This window comes from Petaurus breviceps, unplaced genomic scaffold, assembly GCF_028583685.1.
Source record: "Petaurus breviceps papuanus isolate PSGF00001 unplaced genomic scaffold, PetGlider_PUasm1.0 208, whole genome shotgun sequence".
Lineage (NCBI taxonomy): Eukaryota > Metazoa > Chordata > Mammalia > Diprotodontia > Petauridae > Petaurus > Petaurus breviceps.
In genome coordinates, this window is record NW_027185852.1 from 29,968,459 (window position 1) to 29,985,173 (window position 16,715).

Sequence of the window (16,715 nt, forward strand, 5' to 3'; positions counted from 1 at the left end):
AGGATGCTTTCGTTCATGTATAGATGACTCTCAGTAAGATTTTGTAGAGATGAGAAAGTAGACAGTTGGCATTTATTTAGTGTTTATTATTCAGTAGTTATTGATGTTCTCTCACTCACATTTTTTTTCAGTATCAGTAAGGGCCAAGGTCTTTCTCTTCCTTTAAAATCTTCCCCTCCTTTAGCTTCTTTTATGTCAGTTATGTGGGGGGCACGGTGGATAGAGGTACTTTATTTTACACATAATGCCTCACACTCTTGCTCTAGAGATCAAGAAAAAAAATTTCTTTTTTAAATTTGGTACCTATTAAGCTGGGCCTGGAGTAAAGAAGACTCATCTTCCTGAGTTCAAATATGACCTCAGATACTTACTAGCTGTGTGACCCCGGGCAAGGGGTGGCCATCAATTCTGATTAGTTAATTAATGAGAGAATATTAATTGAGAAGTAGGCTGATTCCAATGAGGGGCTCTTGGACAAAGAGATTATCTCTACACCCAGATTATCCCCAGCTTTGGACAATCTAATCAGAGAGTTTATGACTACCCAAACCTGAGTAGAACACAATGGGCTTTCTCACCTTAGATTAAATTCCTTGGAAGGTTGGATGGGATCTTACCAAGATTGAGGAGAGTTAATTCAATCTCATTATCAGTAATGTCCTTCAAGAGACTGAACTTTGAAATATGGATCTCACAAAATCATTGGTTATTAATAATTATTTATCTCACCACTCCAGTATCTTTGCCAAGAAAACTCCAAATGGACTCCCAAAGAGTCAGACACAACTGAAATGATGAAGCAACAGCAGCATACAAGTTACAAGAGGACCTCATAGTTATAGAAACTCTTGCACAGACTACACACACACACACACACACATACACACATACATATATGTATATGTCTATATATGTTTGAACTAATATGGCTGCTTTTTCCATCTTTTTTCTCTTTGGTGCCATTTCCATTTTTTTTGTAAGCATTTCTCTGATGCCTATGGTGTGGTAGTTTCATCAGCCTTAATGGAGATAATAGTTTGTTATAACAGTTTTTTAAAATATTTTCCATTTTTCTTCAGTTTTCCTTTTTCCATTTTCATTGTTAATTGCCCCTGGGATGCCTTTGCTAAGTCAGATGCCTTACCATGCTTCGTTTAAACTAGTTTTACACTCTACTGCTTCTCTGATTTATGAGCCAATATTGCTCATAATTATCCATTGTCCTACGTGATAATTTTTTACAAATGAGTTTACATGCTAAGCTGATGTTCTGTTTGGCAGCCAGTTCTCCTTTTTCGGCAAGTAAGTCAGATGTTTGCTGACTAAGGTATTTTCTAACTACTTTTGGTCTCTTTGTGTGGCAGTTAATTTATATTGGTCACCAAAAAAAAGAGCCATTCTCCAGTTGATAAATGATCAGAGGAAGGAAGGAAGGAAACAAGCACATAAACAGGTAATTCTCAAAAGAAGACATTCAGACTATTAAGAGCCATATAAAAATTGCTTCAAATCAATAGTAATTAAAAATACAAATTAAAGAAACTTCAAAATTTCATAGTATCCCCATCAGCTTGGCTAAGTTAACAAAAAGGGAAAATGACAGACATTGCAGTGTGCTGCAAGAAAACAGGCATATTGATGGAACCATGAATTGGTCTAGCCATTCGGGAACACCATTTGGTACTAGTCCAGAAAGTGACTAAACTGTGTATACCCTTTGATCCAGCTATATGTTTATTAGGTCTTTTCCCCAAAGCAATCAAAGAAAAAAGGAAAAGCACCATTATGTACAAAAATATTTATAATAGCCCTTTTTGTGGTGGCAAAGAACTGGAAACTGAAAGCTATCAATTGGACAATGACTGAACAAGTTACTATATATTTATGTAATGTGATACTCTTGTGGTAATGATGGGGTGCACCCTTAAACCTAAACCCCAACAGTATGAGAAATGATGGAAGGGATGAAATCATAGAAACGTGGAAGGACCTGTATGAACTGATGCACAGTGAGTTGAGGAGGATCAAGTGACCAATTTTATTACCACATTGTGAAGTCAAACAACATTAATAGATTAAAGATCTGTACACTCAACCATGATTCCAAGTACTGATGATGAAGAATGTTACCTCCCTCTTGACAGGTGATGAATTCAAGATGCAGAATAAGACACACATTTTTGGATTTGGACAATGTGGGAAATTGTTTTCTCTGACTGAATATTTGTTACAGGAGTTTGTTTAAATGTGGGGAAGTGGGGGAGAGGGAAAGAAAATAAAAGGTTGTTAATTATAAAGCCAAATGAAAGTTTTTAAAAATCCACATTGGTCATATTTCTATACAAAATTATCATAATCAGGGTCTGTGTCATCTCTGTTGTCCACTTCCTAGTTCTGATGATGAATTGCTCATCATCAGATAAGTAGTTCAGGATTGATTTTTTGGTTGTGTCACTTTTCTCTCACGATTCTTCTTCCTGCTTTTTACTAATTCTGATCCTAGCTCAGCAGTCTGACTGTACACACACAGTTTGTTCAGAGATCTCTTTCATATCAGTAATGAGTCTTTTCCTGACAATATAATCTGTTTTGTCTTTTTCGATAATTTTTGGTGCTCATCATGTCTAGTGTTCATTAATTCTTTTCTTGAAGGAAGTATAATAGATCCACAAGTGTCACTGTAAATGTCTACTTCTCTATAATCTCGTAAGTCTTTAGCCTCTCATTCTTCCTTCATGAGCTATGCTCTCCATCCATTTCTAACCTCCCTTCCCTGTTCCCATTTCCATAAAAGTCATCAAATAGTGAATTCAGCTGGGAGGGGTTTTTTATCAAGTTCTTCCAAAAACTTCGTTGCCTCTTTTTCCTAGGCAGCTCATCACAGTACATGAGCTGCCTTGTTTTTCACAGGGATTTTTTTTCCTAATACTTACCATTAGTAATGCAATACATGATGACTAAATATTCCATGGAATGAGTGTCTTGTTGCCACTCAACATAAGATAAACCCATTCCACCAGTTCATTTCTTTTCCTCTCCAAGGAGTATTTGTAGGCTGTTCTTTTTTAGCTGTAACTTCTTCTTTCTTCTGATGTTCTTTAAAATAAAAATTTCGAGATGAGTATGATTTAGCTCCTTCAGCGATATGCCCCTTCATTGGTTATTGGGCATAGTTCTCACATTTAGAACACCAACAATCAGATCATAGTTTATAGACAGTGTCAGGAGAGATACACATCTCTACCCTCTTTCCCACCATTCTGCAGTGGAAGAGTGCCATATAGAATCTAGGGTAATATCTTTTTTTAATTTATTAACGGGTGGTTGTGGCCAGAAAATTCATCACCAAATGGCTAGACTGTAGGTAATTGCCTCCTTATACTTAGGTGCATGGGTCCTTGGAAAAGTGACTCAGTCTGTTCCTGGGTCCAGAATGAAAACCTTCCCAACCTGCTGGCATGTATGTTTTGCTGGTATGACTGTCAGGATCTTGGAGATCACTCCCAGGCTGGGATGAGGCACTGGAGGAGGAGGATAGTCAAAACAGAGATTTTTCTGGCCTCTTAGAGTCTGTGAAACATTCTGTAGATGTGGTCTCAATGGGCCTCTAACAACAATACCTCTAGGGAAGGCTAGGTGGCGAAGTGAGTAGAGTGCTGGCCCAGTAGTCAGGAGGACCTGAGTTCTGATCCAGCCTGAGACACTTAACACACACACACACACACACACAAAAAGCCTAGCTGTGTGACCTTGGGCAAGTTACTTAGCCCCAATTGCGCTCCAAAAAGCAAAACAAAACAAAACAAACAAACAAAAAAACAATACCTCTAGTAGGCCCGTTAGATGTTGTCACCCCCATTTTACAGGTGACTAAACTGGAACATAGAGACATGAAATGCTTGCTTAGGACCACATAGCTACAAAATGTCAGAGTTAGAATTTGCACCCAGAATTCTGGAATCTGGGTACAAGGTTCTAGCAATGGGTAGAGTGCTGGGCCTGGAGTTAGCAACAGCTGAGTTCAAATCTGGCCTCACACACGCAATGTACCTTTGTGAGCCTGGGCTAGTCTCTTCATCTCTACATGACCTGTTTCCTCTTCTGTAAAGTAAAAACAATAGCATCCATGTCCCAGGGTTGTTGTGGGGTTTTTTTGTTGCTTTTTAAAAAATTTCCATTTCCAAATTCTCTCCCTTCAGACCCTCCCCCAACTATTGGGGAAGCAAGATATATATAGTTTTCAACATTCATTTTTATAAGATTTTGAGTTCCAAATTTTTTCTCCTTCCCTCCCCTCACTCTTCCCCAAGACAGCAAGCAATCTGCTGTAGGTTATACATGTACAATCATATTAAACATATTCCACATTAGTCATGTTGTGAAAGAAGAATCAGAACAAAAGGGGAAAACCATGAGAAAGAAAAAAAAGTGAAAATCCTATGTTTTGATCTACATTTACACTCTACAACTCTTTTTCTGGAAGTGGATGGCATTTTCCATCTTGAGTCTTTTGGAATTGTCTCAGATAATTGTATTGCTTAGAAGAGCTAAATCTGTCAGAGTTGATCATCGCCCAATATTGCTATTACTGTATACAGTGTTCTCCTGGTTTGAAGGCAAGTAATATTATTCATTATACATATGAAGTCATGTAAAACATTTCCATATTAGCCATGTTGCAAAAAATAAAATGAAATAAAAAGCATAAAGAACATTAAAATATGTTGTAATCTGTACTCAGTTCAAAGGTTCTCTCTCTGGAGGTGGATAGCATTTTTTATCATGGGTCCTTTGGCCATATTTGGATAATGTCTTGTATCATTATATTGATCAGAGTAGCTAAGTCCTTGACAGTTAATCATTCTTAAAATATTGCTGTTATTGTATACAATGCTCTCCCAGTTCTGCTCATTTCACTTTGTGTCAGTTCATACAAGTCTTCCTGGTTTTTGTTTTTAAACCATCCTGCTTGTCCTTTTTTCTAATACAGTAGTATTCTATCAAAATCATAAACTAAAGCAGCAAAAATTAAAGAAAAATCAAGAAACTGGAGGAAAAAATCTTAGTAAGTTCCTCAGATAAAGGTCTTATTTCTGAAATATATAGGGAACTGAACCAGATTTATAAAAATAAGAACCATTCCCTGGTTGATAAATGGGATCGATCAGTTTTCAGAGAAAAATCAAAGCTATTATCATATGAAAAAATGCTCTAAATCACTAATAATTAGAGAAATTCAAATTAAAACAACTATGAGACACTACCTCACAACACATCAGATTATCTTAACATGACAGAAGAGGAAATTGACAGATGCTGAAGGGGATGTAGAGAAATAGGGACACTAATGGACTGTTGGTAGAGTTGTGAACTGGTCCAACTATTCTGGAAAACAATTTGGAACTATGCCCAAAGGGGGTGTAAAGATGTGTATATACCCTTTGATCCAGCAAAACCACTGCTAGGTTTGTAATGAAATGTCCCGGGTTGTTGTGAGGATAAAGCAGTATAATATTTGCAAAGTGCTTTACAAACCTTGAAGCACTTATATTAATGCCATCATTCACTATTAGCCAATATACCACATTACCTCTTTTGATGGAAAGTTAGGGGATCTAAGAACTTAGATACAGAAATAAAACAAGATTTCTTATTTTAAATAAAATTTATTTTAGAATAGAAACATATCTTTCTCAAGTGGTTACAATAATCTCTCCCTTTTTGAGGGGGGAACGTGGCCCTTGAGGAAAGAGCCCAAGTCTACCTGGCCCCTGAGATGAATTAGCCAGCATTGGTGTGGTACTAACTCTCTGATTACCCCCAGAAGGATTTGCTTAGAGCCAGAACATCTAAGAGCAAGGACTTTAGTCTGGAAAGGTTGTAGACAACAGGGACAGGTTGTCCAGGCCCAAGGCCTGTGTCTGGGAACAAGAAAGTTATTGCTCTGGTATATGGGCCAGTGAGACATGCACAAATTGGAAATATTTGTTATGTGCAGTTTTCAAAGTTTTCCTTAAAAACACACGCACACACACACACACACCCTGCCGCCGCTGTGGCCACTGCCAACATCGCCACCTCCCCAATCCCCCCCAAGGATACTCATATCTTGTGGTTCTCGAAGTGACAAGATGTCTTGCCTTTCAACCATCACTAAAACTAAACGGTCAACCCTCCCTCCATCCCTCCACTCTCACTACATTGGTTTTTTTTTTTGTCCTGACTTTTTGAACATAAGCTATGCCAATTGGACAACATTGCTTCTCCCTATAGTCTTTCTTCATTGCCTCATCTTTCCTATTTCTGTCTATCTGCTGCTGTCCAGGTCACTAGGGTCTTACTGAGCACAAAGTCAATACCCTACCTTTGTATGAGAGTGAATGGACATCAGTCTTTGAACAAAGCTCAACATGCTGCTCTTAGAACTGGCCATTAGGGATTCCAGCATCGGAATTTTCTCCTGGAGAAGTGAGGAAGTGAAAATGTCCTTCCAGTGGGGCAGCTAGGTAACACAGTAAATAGAGCACTGGCTCTGGAGTCAGGAGGACCTGAGTTCAAATCTAGCCTCAGACATGTAACACTTACTAACCGTGTGACCTTGGGCAAGTCATTTAACCCCAATTGCCCTGCCTTCCCCCCTCTAAAAAGAAAAAAAAAAAAAAGAATTCCCTCCCAGAGTCAAGGAAATAAACTCCTCTCTCTTCAAATCTTTAGCTCTTAAGGGATGAAAGAAAAGAATCTATACAATTATATTTCAGCCAAGGGAGAGACCAGTAATTGTCTTCTGAAAATGCAAGACTTAGATGGGATGGGCAATGACAGCAGCTTATGTTGAGATTTTCTAACAAGGATTATCAAGTAGGATTAAGTATATTGTGTCTGTTCGCCTTTCTGGTGTAGTCCTTTAATACCTTTAATACAAGTCTTCATGACATGTCCACATGCATGAGTATAGTTTGGTACCTGTGAAGAAGCCATGTAGCTACCAGTGATTTGTGTTGGCTCACATGGCCAGGGATTTCCCTCTCAGTCCTATGTAGCCCATTTCTGGAAACAAGCCCAGGATTTGGAGGAATGTGAACAGTCATGGCATCTTGGCTGGAACAGCATCTCTGTGCAGATGATTCTCTTGATTGATTTGTCAGTTCTAACCTCCCTGCTGTCCTCTAGTCTCACATCTCCAAGTACTTCTTAGACATCTCAGATGGGATGTATTGTAGATGGGATGTTTTAACCTGAAGTTCCAAAAGTGAATTCATTATTTTTCCTCCCAAGCCCCCCCCCCCTTCCAAACTTTCCTATTAATGTCAAAGGCACCACTGCCCCCCAGTAACCCAGGCACAAAACCAAAATGTCCTCCTTGACTACTCACCCTCCCACCCCCACCACGTTCAAACTGCCACCAAGGCCTGGCTGTTTTACCTTCACAGCATCTTTTGGTTATTCTCCTTTTGTTCCTTTGACACTGCCACCACCCTGAGTCAAACTCTCATAATCTCATAGCTGGACTGTTACAATAGCCTGCTGATTGGTTTGCCTTCCTCATGTGTCTCCCCACTCCAGTCCATCCAGTATCCAGCTGTTATATTGATCGTCCCAAGGTGCAAGTGTGACCCTGTCATTCCCCTATTCAGTCAACTCCAGTGACTCTTGTTTCGAGGATCAAATACAAAACCTTCTGTTTGACCCTTTCTGACCTTTCCAGTCTCCTTACACCATTTACACCCCCATATACAGGCAAGGCCCCTATTCCCGGAACAAAGTGATCTGTCTCCTAACTATGAGTCTTCTCTCTGACTGTCCCCCATACCTGCAAGGCCCTCCTGTCTCATCTCTGCTTCCTGACTTCTTCGAGTCTCAGCTAGAGTCTCACTTCCTACAAAAAGCCTTTGTCCGTCCTCTTTAATGCTCTCTGAAATGTATCTTGAATATCGCCTGTTTGCATGCTGCCTCCTCCATTAGATTTTGAGTTCCTTGAGAGCAGGGACTATCATTGGCCTTTCTTTGTATCCCCAGTGCCTAGCACAGGGCCTGGCACATAGTAGGCACTAAATCAATATTGTTGTCCTCTGCCCAGAAGTCCCATCAGGGAAAATGTCATAAGCAAACTCATCTAGCATCATTCCTTCATTTTATCCTTTCCTATCTCGCTCATTCACACTTTAATTCAGCCTTTATTTCCTGAGCACTTAGTGTGTATAGGGCCTGTGCTTAGCAACATTGTGGGGAATGCACAGATGAACACACAGATCCTGCCTTCGAAGCTTAATTGCATGACGTCACAAGCAACTTGATTATATCCGACAAACTTTGATTGGCCCATCCTGTTTTGCAGTATATCAACTGTGGGAACCTGGAACAGCTCCTGGACAGTGACCGACATCTGCCCTGGACTGTGAGAGTGAAGCTGGCGTGTGATATAGCTATGGGACTCCGCTACCTTCATTTTAAGGGCATTTTCCATCGGGACCTCACGTCTAAGGTACAGAAAGGATGAATCTTTTGAACGATTGCCCCTGTCTTCTGACTGACAGGCTTGACTGTCTTGTGTCTTTCTTCCAGTCACAGTGCTTTATAATGGTCATAGAATCCCAGAGTAGGCTGGAACCCTGGAGTCACTAAATCAGTTCAGCCAGCATTAATGAAATGCCTGCTATGCGCCAGTACCCTGCTAATTACTGGGAATACAAAGAGGGCAACAACCACTTTGCCCTCGAGGAGCCCACCTTCATGCTAACAGGAGACACATATAGGATGTATGCAGGGGAAAGTGGAGGCCATATCAGAAGAAAGGGTATTAGCATTGAGGAGAGGGATTGGGAAAGGATTCCTGGAAAAGAGAGAATGTGAGCAGAATCCTTGAAAAAAGCCAGGGAGAGAGAGAGAGACAGAGACAGACAGAGAGAGAGAGACAGACAGACAGACAGAGAGAGAGAGAGAGACTTTGAATGCCAAACAGAGCATTTTACATTGATCCTGGGAGGGATTCAGAGTCACTGGAGTCAATTGACTAGGGTGATGACAGGGTCAGACAGTTTGACAACTGAGTGGAAGAAAGGTTTGCGTAGGGAAAGACTGGAGGTGGGGAATCTAACCAGCAGACTGTTTCCTGGTTCAGGCATGAGGTGATGAGGGCCTACACCAAATAAAGTGGCAGCTGTTTCTGGGGGGAGAAGAGGCCATATCAGAGATACTATGAAAAAAGACAGTAGCTGGTCAAAGCATATACACAGTTTCATAGCCCTTTGGACAGAGTTCCAAATGACTCTCCAGAATGGTTGCATCACTTCACAACTCCACCAACAGTGCATTTGTGTCTCAGTTTCTCCCCATTCCCTCCAGGATTTGTCATTTTCCTTTTCTGTCTGAGGTATACGCATGTTGTTGTTGTATCCCCTATTAGAGTGTTGAGTTTCTTGAGATCAGAGACGGCCTTTTGCATGTCTTTACCTCCCCAGCTCCTAGCATATAGTAGGCACTTAACAAGTACTAGTTGACTTGACCAATAACTGGGGTGAGGTGCGGAGCAGGGAAGGCTTTCTGGGGAAAGTTGTAAGAGGGTCTTCTCAACTCTCAAGATGTCTAACCCTTGCTTCTCTGTCTTATCTCTAAACGAGGTTCTTTTAGCCTAAGGCTTGGAGCTCACATTCTGATTCTGGAGATTTCTGGCCTCGAAAATCAAAGCTAGCTCTAGGCAGAGGATGACCTAGGATGGCTTTCCTCTTTTGAGATTCTTTTCCCTTCCCTTTGTGTCTAGAAAAATAGAGATAATCACAGCACCTATTTCCAGGGGTTTGTCTTAGGGAACAAGTGAAATAATAAAGTGTTTTACAAACCTTAAAGTACTGTATACTTCCTTATGATGACGATGAAGATGCTGCTGCTGCTGCTGCTGATGTAATTTTCCCTTCAGGACTGGGATCCCTTGATCCCAGGATCAAGGGCAGCAATAAGGCCATTTTTCTTTTCTCATCCTTCTGGAGCTCTCTTGAGCAGCCTTTCTCACTTTCAATCCTTCATTTTTCTCTATATTCTCTTCTCTGTAGCTTACCATGACACTACTTTCCCCTGACTCTTCTCCTACCTGACTGCTCCTCAGCCTCCTTTACTGAATCTTCATTCAGGTCAGCAGCTTCCTGGGCTCTGTTTTGGGCCCTCTGCTCCTTTCCCCCTTTACTATTCCTCATTTAGTGATTTCACCAGCTTCCATGAATTCAGTTTTCATTTCTATGCTGATGATTCTCAGATCTACTTTATCTCTCCTCACTTCTTATCTCTGGATATCTCACACAGGATATCCCACAGCCATTCTGAGCTCAGTGAATCCAAAACTGAACTAATTCTCTTGTCCTCTCTTTCTAACTTTTCTGTTAATGTAGATGGCACCACCATCCTGCCAGTCATCCGATTCAAAACCTAGGTGTCATTCTTGATTCCATTCTTTCCCATCCCCCTCCCAGGATCCAGCAGTTGTCAAGACTTGTCGATTTTACCTTTTTAACATCTCTCCTGTACAGTGCCTTCTCTTCTCTAGCATTGCTACCACCCTCGTGCAGATACTCATCACTTCAGCACTGGACTGTTGCCATGGTCTTACGGCTATTCTTCCTGCCTCAAGTCTCTCCCTATGCTCGTCCATGCTTCACTCAGCTGTTATTATTTTCCTAAAGAACAAGTCTTATCATGGTGCTCCACTATTTAGGAGACTGTGGGAGTTCCCGATTCCAAGATCAATATAAATTCTCCGGTTTGAACTTGTATGTCCTTCATAACTTTGCCCCTTCCTACATTCAGGTCTTCTTAGACTGTCTCCCTCCACATACTCTTCAGTCCCTTGACACTGGCCTTCTGGTCTTTCCTCATACATGACCCTCCGTCTCCCAGCTCTGCATGATCACTGGCTCTCCTCCATGCCTGGAACTTTCTCCCTCCTCATTTCTCTCTCTTGGTTCCTCTGGCTTCCTTCAGGTCCCAGCAAAAATTCTGCCTTGTACAGAAAGCCTTTCCCGACCTGCCTTCACATTAGTGCCTATCCTTTGCAGCTTGGTTGGACATAGCTGTTTGTGTGTAGACTGTGAGCTCTTCGAGAGCCCCCACTATGTACTCGCCTTTCTTGGTATCCCTGGCCTTAGCACAGGGCTGGCACATAACTGGTGTGCATAACATTTGCTTATAGCATCTACTTAATGCTCTACTTGTGTAGTCCTGTGCAAGAGACTGGAACACCAGTGAGGGGAGGACACTGCCTACTCTTGAGTTTCTAGTCTTTTGGGGGCCTGATTCATTAGAATGGGGTGGAATGAAGTGGACAATATGCTGCATTCTGTCACTCAGACTGCAAGGACACATGTGGGCTGGTGGCCCACAGAGCCTTGTGACTGAGAAGAAGCTTGTGCCCCTGAGTGCTGGCCACTGCCTTGACTCTCAGTGAAGTCTACACTTCCTCATCACCTTAGCAAGATTTAGCATTTTATTTTCTTTGCAACCTCATGGCTTTTGATAGTCCCCTTAATGGGGAGATGGGCCTGTTGAATGACTGAGGCCCAGCCCCCAACTTGTTCTCCTTCATTTTTTCAGCTGACTTGCTTAATAATCTAAGCTCTCTTTGGGCCTCTAGTAAGTGTACCCATTTGAGATTGTCCCTCCAGTACTTAGCCTGGCTCATAATTGATGCTTTATAAATGCTTATTGACTTGACTTCTCTTCCAATTCTGACTTTATGGGAAGACAAACCAGGGCATATCATATCAGAGCTATTGATGGACATAAATTTTAAGGTTCCCTGTTGCTTTATAACCCACTGAAATATTAATAACTAAAATTACAGTGCTTTATGGTTTGCAAAATGCTTTAGAAATTTATTATTTGATCCTCACAACAATTATGTGAGGCAGGTTTTATTATTCTCATTTTACAGATGAGGGAACTGAGGGTATAAGGAGTGAAGTGACTTGGAATCAGTAAGACTTAGGTTAAAATTCTGACTCAGATACTTAATAGTTGTGTAAGGGGCCTGGACTCAGCGACCTCTCTGGTCTGATCCAGCTCTAAATCGTCAGAATGAGCTCCCACCAGAAGCAGTCTTGGAGCTGAATCCTGCAGAAAGAGGGCTTTTATGAGGCACAGATGAGGAGGGGGGAGCATTCCAGGTATGGGGACAGCCAATGCAAAGGCATGGAGGTAGGAGATGGAGCACTGTGTTTTGGTAACAGAGGAGACACCCGCTTGGCTGGACAGTAGAGTGTGGGAAGGGAAGAGGAGTGTGACAGACTTTTCTATTTTGTGGTAGAGGCAGTAGGGAGCTACTGGGAGTGGGGGGAGGGCTGACACGATCAGATCTACACAGGCAGCTGAGTGGAAGACAGAGCCACCTTAGAGCTCAATCGTCCTCCTGTGTGTTGGCTCCTCCATTAGAGTGTAAACTCCTTGAGAGCAAGTACTATCTTACTTTCCTAGTTATACTCACAGCTTATCAGGTGCTAGGCATATAACTAATGCGAAATAAATATTTTTTCATTCGTTCATTCATTGGAGTTTGGAGAAACTGGAGGCAGAAAGGCCAGTTAGGAGAGTATTGTAATAGTCCAGTTGAGAGGTGATAAGGGCATGAGCTAGGGGCTGAATTTGTGAATAGAGGGGAGGGTCAGTTGCAAGAGCTGTTCTGCAAACAGAAATAAGATTTGGCAACTAATTAGATGTGTGGTGTGAATGAGAGTGATGAGTCCATAATGCCAAGGTTATGAACCTGGGATCCTGGAGGGATGGAGGTGGCTTCACTAGAGGTAGGAAAGCTTGGAAAGGGGGGAAGGAAACAAAAAAAAAAAAAAACAAGATGTCTCTGAGACACCTCACAGGCAGCTGATTATGTGAGGATCAGAAAAGAGGGAAGGGCTGGATTATAGATGTGAGAGTCATCTGTACAGAGATGATGATTAAACCCATCAAAGTACTCTTGTGAGCAAGTGCTGTGCTGGCCTCCAAGAAGTATTCTGAGGCCAGAGAAAGACCCCTAACATGAAAAGGAAGAAAGGATTCCCAGCAACAAGCAATTGTGAGTTCTTCCTTTGTATATGGGATCTCCAGGCTTGAACCTGCTTTCCCTTTTACTGTGTATACTTGTGGGAGAAGGTATCATAGACTTGAGAGGGATATTTGTACCAACTTAGTAAATGTTTATCTCTAAAGGCTATTTAAGGCCAGTTGATTAAAGTGATTCTCAACTGATAACTTGAGGGAGAAGCATGCCAGTTGGGACTTGAGCACATATCATTAGAGAATCACCCCTAGTGGTTAAGTACTTCTAAAACCCTGAGAGAGTGAGGGAGCCAAGCCGGCGTGGGAGCGAGGATCTGCAGAGCTAACGAGGCCTCCACATACCAGCTGCTGCTGCTGCTGTTGAGTTGTTTCAGTCATGTCCAACTCTTTGTGACACAACTTGGGGTTTTCTTGTCAATGCACAAGATATAAACAGTGTAAATGAAAGATAATCTCAAAGAAAGACACTATCAATGGGCAGATGAAAGGAGGCCTTCTGTAGAAGGTGTGGCTTGAACTGAACCTTAAAGGAAGCCAGGGATTCGAGGACGTAGAAGGGAGAAGAGGACAGTGTTCCAAGCATAGGGAACAACCAGTGCAAAGGTAGGGAGATGGAAACATGGGAATGCTAATGTGTGAGGAACACAGAGAGGGCAGGGCAGCTCAGTCAGCGTAGTGAGAAAACTGGAAACTTAGGAGGGGTCCAGATACTAATGCTTTATTGGGTAGATGATTTTATATTTGATCTAGCGCTCACATTTAAGCACTTAGCACAGGGCCTGGTACACAGTAGGTGCTTATGACAGACCAGTCCTGGAGGGATCCCTGATAAGGAGCCACTGGAGTTATTGGGAGGGAGGGGTGACTTGATCAGACTTGCACTTCAGGAAAATCATTTTAGTGGCTGAATGGAGTATGGATTGGCTGGGGGAGAGACTCGAGGCAAGCAGGCTTACCAGCAGTATTGCAGTAGTGTTGATGAAGGTGTGCCCTGGGGTGGGGGGTGGGGGCAGTGGCAGAGGAGAGAAGGGGGCATATTAGAGAGAGGTTGCAAAGATGAAATTGACATGTTTTGGCACCAGATTGGATCTGGGAGGTGAGAGGTGGTATGGAGGCCTAAAATATTTGGGGGGAGGGTGATGTTCTCAACAATGCTAGTTTTAGGTGCCTAAGCTCTAAAAATTGCTGGTATTTCTGTGTGGAACTTGATTGTATGCATGGTTCTTCAATCTTCTTGGGAAGTGGTAGATATGAATCCCATTTTGCTTTTAGAAAAGTATTCCAGCAAAATCTGTGCCTTAAAATCAGCCAGGGTGCTCCACCGGAGGGCAGACACGTACATCTTTGTCTTCATATCTCTAGTGCCTTGTACCGTGCCTTGTTCATAGAAGAGATGTAAGGGCTATGAATTATTGAAGGGGTAAGCTGGCCTCATGGAGCAGCCCCCAAACTAGCTGCTGTAAAAGTTCTCGTCCTCTGAGATAATCAACACAGCTGTCCTTGGTTTGCTCTAGACAAGAGTTGCTGGCCCTGCTCTAGAAAGGCTGGTTTCCCTTCTTTTACTGCCCATTTCCTTCTCTAGGCCACATGCCCTGCTCATTGGAATAGCTTACTTCTCATTCTTCATGTTGGAATTCATGGGACTGTCCTCTGAGACAGATTTTGTTCCAGGAAGAACCACATAAATATGGCAGTTACAGGTTCCTTCGTGCTTATTGGAGGTCCCTGGCAACCATGTAGGCATAAAGTCTGTCAGACTAAAAGGCATATCAGAGTCAGAACATCTGAAGGGCAGAGTGGGCATGGGGAGGGGGTCCATGGAATAATTGGCTGGGGCACTGGGGGAATCTGGATGTTCTGCAGTGAAAAAGATGGAGGTGTAATTGACCGGGAGACATGAACCAACATGGCCCTGTTTACTAGCTTGTGGAGTGTTGAGCAAATTCTTTCATCTCCCAGTTTCCCAATTTGTAAAATAAGATTAAACTTAGATTTTAATCAGTGTTCCTTCTGGTTTCAGGTCCTCTGGCCATATCAGTTTATCTCTTTGCCCCTCTTTAGTGGGGCTTTCAGGCTGATTCTCTGGAATCAGAAAACCCAGCCCAAAGTTGACTCAGTAATTAATTAGCTAGCCAGCTAATTGCATTAGTTATTAATAGGAATGTGGACTGGAATAGCTATAGCATTGCTCTAGGGAGCTTCCAATGAGGAAACACCCTCTAGCAATGCAGATTGAGCCTTGTCTTCAGCTTCTGGACTGAGAGAGTTGCCTAGCACACAGAAAAGTTAAGGGGCATGTGTAGGGTCCCCTCCCCCCCAGTTAGTATAGACAGGTAATGACTCAGGGCCAGTGTTTGGCATCAGCTTTTCTACTACAGTGGCAGTCTCTGAAGGCAGGGGCTGTGACCCCATCCCTTTTGTGTCTCCTAAAAGCCTCCTGAAGACCCTGTGTGGTTCCATGATTTAGTTACTGGACTCCTAGAGTGTGCGGAGGTTTCTCAGGGCTTTGTCTGTTAGGCACCTTGTACAGCATGAAGCAGATACTCTGTTAGGGTTTCTGAGGCTGAGATGAAATCTGCTCGATTAGTGTGGCATCTGCTGTCATCTCCTTGTCCTGAAGAGAAGCCAGGGCTTCCTGGGCCTTCAAAACATACTTTCCTGCTGGGCAGCTCCAGATTTTAGGCAGAATCACATGGTGTTAGTGGGCAGTCTTGAAAATGGAAGGCACTGCCTTAGAAGCTGTTGGGCTCCTCCTTGTTGGGAGTCTTCAAACAAATGTTGTTGACCTCTTGTTGGGAATGGATTCTTCCTCATGTCTGACTTCTTGCTCTTAGACTCTGTGTTTCTAGGCTAGCAGGCCTGGGAGATGATAAAGTAGAATTTCAAGATCTTAGCATTCAGGGGAGAAGAGCTCAAAGGCTCCTAAGATCTAGAGTTGCAAGGGCTCTGAAATATCCTTTGACTAGGCCTCCTCATTGTACAGAGGAGGAAACTGAGTCCCAGCAAGAGGGAGTGACTTACTTTAAAGTAGCGTGAGCAGAATTTGAATCCAGGACCTTGGATTCCATTGGGCTTTAAATAAGAAGGACTTGGAAAAGTGAGAAGAGGGTAAAAGCAGGAGACATGGTGAGGCTATCAGATGGAGGTGGGGGAAAACATGAGGCTCAACCAGGCTCACTCCTTGTAGGGAGTAGATTATGTGATTAGTGTCCAAGAGGCTGCTGTATTTATATGTAGGTCCCAGCAGCCACCATAGCAGCTGCCCTGCCCTCAGAAATCCAGGATGGAGGCCACATCCTGGACGGTGCCCCTTTGGCTCTTTTCTGAAACCAGATCGTTTAGACAGCTTATGTTCATCTTTTAGCAGTGGGGCCCCTATGGCTGTAACTGTGGCCCAAGTCTGTATTTTTTCCACTGGGGCCTTTCTCATTTTTGGCCACTCCTGTGACTGATGGAGGGCTCAGGTAGGGGTACTCAGCACTCCTCCAAGGAGCCTACTTGGGAATAGCAACAGACGCTACCTTCCAGCTTATTGTGAGGATCAAAGAAGATAGTATCCATAAAACACTTAGTGCAGTGCCTGGCACACAGTAAATGCTTGATAAATGCTTTCCTCCCTCCTTCCTTCCTTCCCTCCTTCCTTCCTTCCTTCCTTCTTTCCTTCCTTCCTTCCTTCCTTC

General features: G+C 42.7%; 1 protein-coding gene across 1 annotated transcript in view; it reads left to right on the forward strand.

Annotated features, from left to right (window-relative positions):
- The window catches only part of LOC138165398 (dual specificity testis-specific protein kinase 2-like), a 147,210-nt gene that overhangs the window by 115,609 nt on the left and 14,886 nt on the right, over nucleotides 1-16,715 (forward strand). Inside the window, exon 5 of the mRNA XM_069093700.1 lies at nucleotides 8,336-8,482. Within this exon, the coding sequence (XP_068949801.1) occupies nucleotides 8,336-8,482 (147 nt within the window). The remainder of the gene's footprint in view (nucleotides 1-8,335; nucleotides 8,483-16,715) is intronic.